This window comes from Myotis brandtii, unplaced genomic scaffold (genome assembly GCF_000412655.1).
Source record: "Myotis brandtii unplaced genomic scaffold, ASM41265v1 scaffold194, whole genome shotgun sequence".
NCBI lineage: Eukaryota > Metazoa > Chordata > Mammalia > Chiroptera > Vespertilionidae > Myotis > Myotis brandtii.
The window spans coordinates 2207798-2219708 of NW_005357232.1; the positions used below are offsets into that span (position 1 = coordinate 2207798).

General features: G+C 39.4%; 1 protein-coding gene across 2 annotated transcripts in view; it reads right to left on the minus strand.

Annotated features, from left to right (window-relative positions):
* SLC25A21 (solute carrier family 25 (mitochondrial oxoadipate carrier), member 21) overlaps positions 1–11911 on the minus strand; it is a 541855-nt gene that overhangs the window by 6886 nt on the left and 523058 nt on the right. For both annotated transcript variants that reach the window (XM_014538612.1, XM_005864975.2), the window contains exons 12-13: positions 959–1140; positions 12–64 (exon numbers count right to left, since the gene is read on the minus strand). In XM_014538612.1, coding sequence (XP_014394098.1) covers positions 12–64; positions 959–1140 — 235 coding nt within the window. The remainder of the gene's footprint in view (positions 1–11; positions 65–958; positions 1141–11911) is intronic.

Consider the following 11911-nt stretch of genomic DNA (forward strand, 5'->3'; position numbering starts at 1 on the left):
AACACATTTACCTGGTCCAAGCCTCATAATCTTGGGAAGCAGGCCTTTGTACAAAGCTAAAATCCTATAAGTGAAAAGAAAAAAAAAGCAACATTCTTTTTTTGAAAACAAAATGGAGTTGTACCTCAGCTCTACTGAAATGCTAACTCAGCATTTATAAAATATTTATTTGAAATTATCTTGCTAAATAGTCTCTGCAACAAATTGGACAAGGGGAAAGAGTTCATTAATTCTTCATTATCCAAGCTATGCTGGTCTTGTCCAATCAGAAATATGATTTTCATCACATGATGGTTTTTGCTTTCAAGACAGGCCTTACTTTCAAGACAGCTATGTATTTGGACAAAGTGACTTCTGTAATTGAATTTAAAAGACCAAAAACTCAGTCTTCACATAAGGAAATATGATGCAGTTTAGATCAAAATAATAAAAATCACTTGTTTACTTAGAATAAGACTTGGGTGAGGCAGGATCAAGAGACAAAAGTAAGACTTAAAAAAATTTTGACCAGCAGAATAAGGCACATATTTTAAAATTTTAAAAGAAAGATACTTTCACAGAACTCTCATGTTTAATTGTCCCAGGAGAATATGATTAGGTGACATTTTGATTAGATTTACAGACAGAAGACAATGATTCTCTTGCCCATGTGTTAATAGGGCATACGATATGCAGTAACATTTTATGCAAACTGGCAAGCAAAAAGTGCATCTAGCATTCTAAGACATATTCTTAGCAGCATATTGTAGAGTGGCGGCTCACGGTTCTTGATGGTATAAGAATGTTCTGCTAACATCTCATTATTGCATTAGCTGGCGAAGTTTGTCATCTATTCCCCAGAGCTTCTCAGACACACCCCCAATTTAGGAGGGCTTAATGGCTCTCATTATAATGGAAGGATAATATGGTTTGGACAATCCTTGAGGGTTGCTCATTTATTAAGTTAAGAATGTGTTACCCTTCTTCCTGATAGACTGTGGCCATTGTTTTAAAACAGGTTCTGTACTTGATCTCTCCAGGAACTGGCTGAGGCCCTTGAATCCTACTTTTGGCAACATCAAAAGGGATGTTAATGACTGAGGCTATTGTTCCTGAGAGAAGACCAATCCCAAATTTTCGCAAAAACTCCAAGGTTGGATCCTGAAAGAAAAGAAGAATACAATAACAGAAAGGGAAGCGGAAGCCCCTAAATCGGTTAAACACTAAAGCAATATGTATTTAAGCAGAGCACTGCGCTCCCCGGCACCCTCCTGCTATTCCAGCGGAACACATTAGGACTTCCTAGGCTGGAACTTGTTTTCTTGACAATCCCATTGGCTATGTTTTTACACATGGTCTAAATTGCTGAAGTACACATTTCCTCACACAGGATTTATAAACACAGTTCATAAAGAAAGACTGGTATGGCATATGGGGATGATTTGTATAATTGGGCTTCACAATGTACTTAGTATTACTGTATCAAAACAGGAGAAATCCAAGCACACTATTAGCTAATTGGCCAGAATATTTTACAAATGACAGCAACTTCCACCATGAAGCCTACTAAAATGCTCATTTGTGTGTGGACCCCCAAACGTTAAATTAAATCAAGGCTACTCTCGGTCTGCTTCTATTCCCCTCCAGGTTTTTTGCATTTATTTTCACGTGTAGCTGATCCACTGTACTGAGAAGTGCTAGCTTCCTGTTATTAACAAACCAACTTGGGGAGGCCGCAAAACAGCCTGTGATATTCTGTGCATTATAAACAGTAGTAAGTCACTGGACTAATTGGCTAAAGAATTCACAACCCATTGTTCCTGAATCTTATTCTTCCTTCATAACAAAGGAAGAAAAGGAGAGAAAGAGAGAGAGAAAGAGAGAGAGAGAGAGAGGAGAAAAGGAGAGAAAGAGAGAGAGAGAGAGAGAGGCTGACGGGAGAGAGAGAAACATTTCTTCTTTCCATTTAAATTTAAGTCTTTACTTTGGTCTGATTTGATTTTCCACCCCTCCCTGCTCTGCTTTCTGACATCAAAGTATTTAATTAGGTCTTATGTGGGAGTCACTTTCCTTCAGCTTATTTTCGTGCCCAAGTGAGCTCACATGCTTTGTTATAATGAATTTTCTGGGAAGTCCTCATTATGTTTTCAGCCTCAGTTCTTGCCCTGAAGACAGGTCACCTCACATACCATAAGCTGCTGGTAGAGACCCCCCATCTGTCCTCTACCCTCTCTTTTGGTCAATATTTCAGAAGTGTCTTTACAGAGGAACAATTCAGTTATGCCATGATACTATTTTATCCAACAGGAGAACTAAAAGGGGGAAACGTCTCTGCTTAATAAAAAAATAAAAATAAAACCAGGTCTAAGCGTTGCATGCTTCTAGTTCTATGCAAGAAGAAAACCTCTGGAAGCTTTGAAATTTTCAACTGAACCAAGAGCCAGATCCTATCACAGAAACTCCTATGTGGCTAGATATAAAAAGCGAGAGGTTCGGTAATAATTCTTGGATCCAAGCCATACAGGTGCCGGTAGGTTTAAAGGGATTTAAAAACCAACAGGGTGTTTCAACAGGAAAAACAATGCAGTGAGTGCAGTGTGAGTGAGGTGTGTTTAAATAATCCCCTTCCCCCCACCTTTTCTCTTTACAAGGAGAGAAAAATGCCTTTATGTTACCCTTCTCCATTATGGCACAGAGGCGGAACTGGAGCTCCGGAGGGCAGTGGATTCAGGACCAGCTCTGGTTTTCTGACCTTGCCCAAGTCCCACAGAGCCCGGTGTGTAGAAGGGATATTTTTAACACCTGCCTTACCTTTGAACTGTATGATTTTTCTAAGAAATAAAAACAACAATAGCAATAAAAGTCCTATGGGTGTTGTACAAGCCTGGCAGAAAATGGGTAGTAGTATTATGAAGCCTGTTTTCTAAAGACTGAAAACACCCTGTAATAAGACTCTCTCATGGTGTCTCTGAGGCAGCCAAGCTCTCTTTCTATTTCAGTTGAGGACATGAGTGAAAAGGAGGTTTGTACGCACATTGTCCTTCTGGGAAGTCCAGGGAACTTGTCAAACATCCAGCCTCTCTATCTCCTGATGTGTTTTTTTTAAATATACCCTTATTGATTTCAGAGAGGAACTATGTCCTGATGTTTTTTTTTTTTTAAATATACCCTTATTGATTTCAGAGAGTAAGGGAGAGGAAAAGAGAGAAACATCAATGATGAGAGAGAATCATTGATCGGCTGCCTCCTGCACATCCCCCACTGGGGATCAAGCCTGCACACAGGCGTGTGCCCTTGACCGAATCAAACCTGGGACCCTTCAGTCCGCAAGCTGACACTCTATCCACTGAGCCAAACCAGTTAGGGCTCTCCTGATGTGTTTGCTGAGGATGAGAATTGAAGGTGAAGGTCATGGTGCTTGAGATACTGTTGGAGACCAAAACCTAAAGTCTTCAAGCCAACATAGTGCCCACTGGCACTATGCCCTGACCCTGTGTTTTCTATACATTTCCCACAGTAGTTCCCAAATCCAGCTGTGCATTGGAATCACCTGGGGGCTTTTCAAAATACAGATGCCTGGGCCCCACCTCCAACCTACTTTGAGTTCCCAGATCAGATTCACCTGGAAAAGTGTCTAAAAGTTGTTTAAAAGACTTCTGAAGCTGCTAGACTGAGGATCCATGTCCAGAATCACTGATTTTGATATTTCATGCAGGCAAAGCACATGGTCAGTTGCTCTCCCTCTGGGCATTCTAGGAAGGAGAAGTCTTCTTGAGATGACCAAGAGGTATCCCTTGCCACCTGGACAGTCTCTTCCTCTGAGACCATGGTCTGCTTTATGTAGCAAGTTGGCCTGGGGGAGCCCGCTCAGCTTGCCTCCGCTTTCTTTGCTACATGTCATCTACCATCCTGAAATGAATGCAGCCTCTCAGATGCCTCTCTTCTTCATCCCCTTCATGCTACTCCCACTGCTCTGCCTTTCGTTCAGATCCCCATTACCTTCACCAGGTCTTGCTTTATCCTTGCCCTCTATTGTCTATTCTTCTCAGTGCCACCAGGATTCTATGTTTATAAAAACAGATCTGCTTTGGGTATCTCTATACTCAGAGACCTCAATTCTTCCTCACTGCATGGAGAGGAAAGCAAAGCTCCCCACTGGGCCTTTGGTTTCTTTCCTACAACATGCTTCCATCTTATCTTTGTAGCCTCAAGTTCTAAACCTTCACCCCAAACCCATACTATGGTCACACTGGCTAAATCATAATATCATAAATTTATACCAAGCTTTTTTCTAATTCCATGCTTTTCTTCAGACTGTTCCCCTAAACTAGAATGTCCTTCTCCATCATATTCACCTACAGCAGGGTCCAACTTAAATCTCACATTGCTCAGGAGACTTTTATGGATCCCTGTCAAAATTGATTTCTCCTGAAATGCTGTGTGAATAATCATTGTCCTTGCTATGGTTCAACTTGTGTTTGGTTTATTTTTGCTGTGCCTATCTTCCCTATTGGACTGTGAGTCGGCACATCATAGAAGCATGTGTTATTCCTCTTTGTATCATCTCTTGCACAGTGTATACAGTAGGAACTAAATAAATGTCTGCTGATTAGCCTATCACCATACTTATTTATTTTTACAGAAACAATGAGAATTAAGCTTAATTTTTAATCACTATTTCTCAAGACTCAGTGTCTTTTAGTCTGGAAATGAACCCCTATTAGAATTTTACATTTCTGTCTTTCTGTCCAGAGGCATTAATATGGGGACATGAGAAAACATTGGGCAAAGTGGAATATTTGAGGATAAATGAATTATTGAGAGTCTCAGGTCACAGAGCCAGGCCTGGGGTTTACTAGACGCCATTGCTCAGTGACTCACAGAAGGAACCATAATATGGCAGACTGACCAGAGTTTAGCAAAAGAATGCAATGGGCACAGAGTAGATCTTGTAATACTACTCTTTGGGCTATTCTTTCTTACAGTTCCTGCTTTTCCCCCTAGTAGCGAGAAGCACCCTTTTGCCTCAGGAATGAGGATTGTTGTAGCAGGACTACAAAGAGAGAGAAAAAGGTAACATTCAGTGGTTTTGGTTTTCAAATTAGGCTCTTCCATGTATTAATCAGTTAATTTTCATAATCTTGGAGATAAGAATTGTTACTATTATTCCTATTTTACAGATGAATATATTTAATCCAAAGGTTAAAGTATGAGAAGGGAATTTGAGTAAACTCAAGACTGCCTTAGGGCATATGTTTTTTACTGATACTTCTGAGGGTCAGCGGGTGGGCTGGTGGAGGAGGTGTCAAGAGCCTCCTGAAATTATAAGCAATGTGTAAATGGGCTTTTCTGGAGAGAGTGTCTATAGATTTTATCAGGCTCATAAAATTTAAAAACAACTTCATGAAACCATTTCCCCAACCAATAAATTTAAAAAGTAAGAAAAGGGCAGTGCAGAGTAGAAAACATGGGGGCTGAAAATAGGAAGCCCTCATTTTTACAGGGGTTATCAGGCAATTCACTTTAGTGAAAAGATTTCTGCGCATGTTTCTCTCTGGAGTCAGATTACTCATACTTCTACTATATCTATGACCCCAGTGGTTCTCAAAGTGTGGTCCCCAAAACACCATTATCGGTATCATGTGGGAACTCATTAGAAATGAATATTGGGGTTCTACTCCAGGCCTACTGAATCCAAAACTCTGGGGATAAAGCCCAGCAATCTGTGTAAACAGTCCTCCAAATTATTCTGATGGATGCTAAAGCCTGAGAACCACTGCTTAACTGAGATTATGGTCCATCTCCTTGGATCCTTGGGCCAAATAAGTGATGCTTCAAGAGGCTCTGGATGTGCTGGGAAGAATGTTAAATATTTCTTTGGTGGGAGCAAGGCTTTGTTTCTTTAAGGCTGTAGAACTCAAGGCAATGCTGTTAACTGTTTAACCTCTGCTATTCCCAGCTCAGTCCAAAGCAAGAATGCACACATCTGTGAAGTTGTTGGGCCTCAGTGATACTTATCACAAAGTCCAAATGGGTCATTTTGTACTGGCTATCAGAAAATCACTCCAACATTACTGTCAACACCATAGCTATAAGTAACAACAACAAAAAATTAATAGCAAAATAAACAGGAGCCATAAAATAATACACATGTAATGATATTTGTATTATTTTTCAAAATTTTCATTATGAGAAATAATGGTACTGTTAATAATAGTTACTTATTATAAAAGACTAGAGGCCCAATGCATGAAATTTATGCAAGGGGCTCGACCCTTGCATCTCCGGCTTCATCTGCTAGGTCGTCTGGAAAGATGTCAGGAAGGTTGTTCGGTTATCTGGTCTAATTAGCATATTATGCTTTTATTATTATAGGTAATGTAACATACAAAAATATTCAAGACGTATGTATTATGTAAGAACCCTAGGAATTAGGTATATAACAGCTTTGCACAGACAAAGACATGAAACAAGTCAAGGACATGAGATAAGTCCAAGATCACACTGGTTATAAGAGGTAGAGCCTGGATTTGAACTCAGGTTCATCTGACTCCCAATAATATGTGCTTAATCATTACATCATATTGCTTTTCATCCATAATTTATTTGTATGTATTCATCCAACAGATATTTATTGGCTATCTATATATGCCTGGTCCTACACTGGGTGCTAGAGTTGAGTGTGAAGGTAAATGGTCCAGAGAGGGGGTGGCGGTGGGTGTACAATCAAGTATCACAGTACAATCTAATGAACACGAAAGTGGAAGAATGAACAAAGTGCAGGGGAGAACATGCAGGAGGGAGAAGGAAGTCACTCCTGGGCGTTCACTGTCAGTGTCCTGTGAGAAAGTACCTAGCTTCTGCCTCTGAAAAATGTGGTCATGCCCAGCAGACGTGGCTCAGTGTTGAGCACTGACCTATTCCCAGTCAGGGCATGTGCCTGGGTTGTGGGCTCGATCCCCAGGAGGGGGTGTGCAGGAGGCAGCGGATCAATGATTCTCTCTCATCATTGATGCTTCTAGCCCTCTCTCCCTCTCTCTTCCTCTCTCTGAAGTAAAAAGCAAACAAAACAACACACACAAAAACAACAACAAAAAAACACGTAGTCACTTGTTGGGTGCTTAGGAAGTCAAGAGAAAACATCTTATTATTATAAGTCACCATGCATTAGCTGAATGGCTGGCCCTCTGGCCTTGAGAATCACGTTATCTGGAATATTATTTTTCCCTTTCCAGTAGTTTATTTTAAAACTGGTAAAAGATGATGATGATAATGCTAAGACACTCACTATGTGCCAGGCTCTTTGTTAAGCACTTTCTATATATTGAAGACTCACAACATCCCTAAGCAGATGAGGTAATTGAGGCTTACAGAAATTTCCTACCTTCAAGGGGATATAATTTTGAGTTAGTCAAAAGAGAGTCAAGATTATATTATTTAGAAGTGAAGAAGCCAAAATATTGAGGAGCCCTGAGACTGTCAGGTATCAACAAGTAGAATTAGAGGCATACGTTTGCCTTTCAAAGCTGTAGTCTAATTCAACATCCAAGGAGATCATCTTTCGGTCCAAGGGAAGACTTAAGTGGTAGAAAATAAAACCCTAGTATCACAAGGTTAAAAGTGAACTCAGAATGTCACCTAACCTAAGGAGTGACATCAGCAGGATGGCAGAGTAAGAAGCCTTGGACCCTCTTTCCTCCCACAAACACACTGATTCAGTAACATGTCATGAACAAATTCTCTCTGTGAGAAATCTAAAAATTAGTTGGAAGTTTCCTGTACCCTGGATGAATACAAAAACTAGACTCATGGACATTCCCATCAGAGTACCCACCCCCGTATAGTGCCATACAATCAGGAAGACTTTCTAGTTCCCAGCTTCTCCCAGGGGAGGGAAGAAATTGGTTTGCATGCCCAGCACCTCAACTTTTCTGAGGAGATTCCCCAAAGGATTGGCTTCTGTATTGCCAGGCTTGGAGCTCTGATGGGTTCAGCACAGCCTAGCCACCTGTGGGAGAATGGAGATGACGACATGGGCTGGTAGATGCCATAGGTCCTTCCCACTGCTTAACACAGAGTAAGAGGATAAAAATCCCAGCTTTAAGCTTCCCCATTGGGAGGCAAAGAGTTGGTCTGTGCACCCAATACCCCAACTTCTCTGGGGCTTCCCAAAGACATGGCATCTTTCTTTCGAGTTTTGAAGTCCTTATGAGACCACTGCAGTCTAGCCACCTGGGGTAGCACTGAGATGGAGGTTTGGACTGGTAGACATTATAGCTCTCCCCTTGCTCAGAGCAGACAAAAACAATAGCTTCCTTCTCTTCTCCATGGGGAAGAGAAAGAGTTGGCACAGACCTCTAGAACCCTCTAGTCAGATTGAATTGAGAGGCTCTTCTCCTTCATGAAGATTTTCTCCTGTATGAGGCCAGTCCATGAAGAATGAGAAAGATGTCTGCATTTTCTAACACACACACACACACACACACACACACACACACGCACACACACACACAAGACCAGGAATAGTCAAATCAATCCTGAGGAAGAAGAACAAAGCTGGAGGTATCACACTTCCTGATTTCAAAATATATTACAAAGTGACAGTAATCAAAGCAGTATGACACTGGAATAAAGTCAAATGTATAGACCAATGCAACAGAACAGTGAAGCCAGAAATAAATCCAATAAATCTTGAATAAAGGTTCCAAGAATACAAAATGAGGAACAAATGGTGCTGGAAAAACTGGATATCCACATACAAAGGAATGAAATTGAACCCTCATCTTACACTATACACAAAAATCAACTAAAAATGAATCAAATACTTAAACGTAAGACCTGAAACCATAAAACTCCTGGAGGACAACATGTGGGAAAAGCTTCATGATATTGGTCTTGGCAATGATTTCATGAATATAACACCAAAAGCACAGGAAACAAAAACAAAAATAGACAAGTGATACTATGTCAAACTAAAAGCTTCTGAATAGCAAAGGAAACAAAAGAGTAAAAAGGTAACCTGTGGGATGGGAAAAAATATTTGCACACCATATATCTTATGAGGCATTAGTATCTAAAATATACAAGGAACTCCTCCTCAACTCAATACCAAGAAAACAAATAGCAAGATTTTAAAATGGTTAAAAGACTTGAATAGATATTTCTCCAAAGAAGACATACAAATGGGCAACATGTATTTGAAAACTACTCAATGTTACTAAGCACTTGGGAAATGTACATCAAACCACAATGAGATACCACTTCTTACTCTCAGAATGGACATTATTAAAAAAACAAAAGACAACAAGTGCTGGAAAGGATGTAGAGAAATTGGAACCTTGTATATTGCTTGTGGGAATGGAAAATGGTGTAGCCCCTAAACAAGTCATGAACAAATTCTGATGGGTTCATCACAGCCTGAAGGTTTCTCAAAAGTTAAAAATAGAACTATTATATGAGCAATCTCACTTCTGGGTATTTATCCAAAAGAATTGAAATTTGGATCTCAAAAAGATATCAGCAACTCCTATGTTCACTGTAGCACTATATCCAATGTGTCGAAACAACCTAAATGTCCATTGACAGATGAATAGATACAGAAAATGTGGTATACACATACAATGGAATACTATTCGTCTTTAAAAAGGAGAAATTCTGCAATATGTGACAACATGGATGAACCTTGAGGACACCATGCTAAGTGAAATAAGCAAATCACAGAAAGACAGATCCTGCATAATTTCACTTATATGAGGAATCTAAAATAGTCAAATTCATAGAATCAAAGAGTGGAATGGGTAGCCAGGGGCTGGGGAAGGGGAAATGGGGAATTACTAATCAATTGGCTGAAGTTTCATCTACTTAAGATGAGCAAACTCCAGTGACATTGTACCAATAGTCAACAATAACATACACTTAAAAATTTGTTGAGAGCAGATCTCATATTAAGCGTTTTTAATATAATAAAATAAAAGAATTTTTAAAATTGATGGAAAGAAGAATGTCACCTAGCCCAAGTAAAATATTTAAGATGGATCACATATTAAATATATAAATGGATATTAATGTTGATGAAAAATCTATGGTTATTAAAATTCCAACTGTCATCAATCAAAAACCTTTCTTTGTTTCTAACCCACATTCTTCATGCATAAGCATAAACTATTTTACTCTCATTTTGTTTTGCTCAATTGCAAGGGCAATCAACTGTCACCATTCTTGATATAATCCATCAAGATTTAAAAACCATTATTAAAATAACCTTTTCTTCCTCATGCTTAAAAACACAGCTCCTTTTAAATATTTACTTCTAAGTAGTACATGTTATTTCCTCATCTACAGATGAGTTTTATTCTTTTCTTTTAAATATTTTTCAATTTTTTCTCATAAAATATGGAATTTATAACTAAACTGGAGCTGAGTAGCCTGAAATGTTAAGGCATATTACATGCATTGATAGCAATACAAAATCAAATATTCATAGTTTAAAAAATAATAATTCCTTTGCAAACATTTTAAGGCTGAGGTTAACATTCCATTTTACAAATGAGAAAACTAAGACAGAGAGAAGGTATAACTTACCAAAAAGATATGGCTAGTTGAAAAATACCAGGTCTCTTACTAGAATTCTCTGGCTGTTTCCATCACATTGTGATGTTTTCGTGAATGACAAGGTGAAGAGATGTATTTACCAGCCTTCTTCAGGATGACTGATGTATTTCCCTAACAGGACATATTATTTATAGATTCTTGAAACCATAACAAGAATCACTAGTAAGTGATTCTAAAATGTTGGCAGTCATGATGTTTTACAACTTCTAAAAATTCAATGCAAGGCACCAAGTCATCAGAAATGGGACCATACAACTCAGATAATAACATTCAATTCAGTAAATATCTGTAATTTAACCATTTAATCCAACTATATAGCCAAGAGTTAAAGACAGAATCAATAATTTAAGGCCGTGGCACTTAAGGAGTTAATATGCACAGAGACAAAATATCTTGATCCAAACAAAGCATATGCCTCCCTTTTTACCTTCCCTGGCATGAGCTTTGATGCGTTGCTTAGTGAATGGCCAGCTGGCTGGCTAGCTAGATAAACAGAGAACCTTTGCCCATCTTGCAGGCCGTTGTGATTAAGGTTTGGCATCTTTAAGAAGACATTCCATACAGAGACATGCCAGAAGGAAGGTGGGGAAGTAGAAATTGTTAGTTAGTGAGGACCAGGGGTATGAGGGAGAAGGGCCAGGAAGCCTGATGCTTTCTACCAGGTAATATTGAACAGACCTCATTGAAAGGAGTGTGGCATTAATATATATATACTGAGTGGCCAGATTATTATGACCACCTGACATTTGTAGGCAAATTAGCTATAAGTTCTTGCTGAAGTTGCTAGAGGGCCAGACCATTATAAATAGGAAAGCAGGTTGTTTACCACGACAGTAGAAGTGATTTTTTTTCTGAAGATATGGGTAAACAACGCGATTTAACAGCCTTTGAATGTGGGATATATATTGTTATGAGTGGCCAGATTATTATGCCCACCTGACGTTTGTAGGCAAATTAGCCGTACACTGCATCATATGGGATATGGAAGCCGAAGGCCTGTTTGAACACCTTTGCTGTCTACAGTTACCAAGATAAAACGTCTCCAATTCACACAGGAACAAAAGGATTGGACAGTCGAGCATTGGAAAAAAGTCATGTGGTCCGATGAATCACGTTTCCAGTTGCATCATGCAGATGGCAGAGTGAGAATTTGGCGGAAACAGCTTGAAAGCATGCACCCCACATGCATGAGTACAACCCTTCAAGCTGATGGGGGCAGTGTTATAGTTTGGGGCATGTTTTCCTGGCATGATTTGGGCCCTTTAATTCGTGTGGAACAACGTCTGAATAGCACAACATACCTAAGTATCGTTGCTGATCA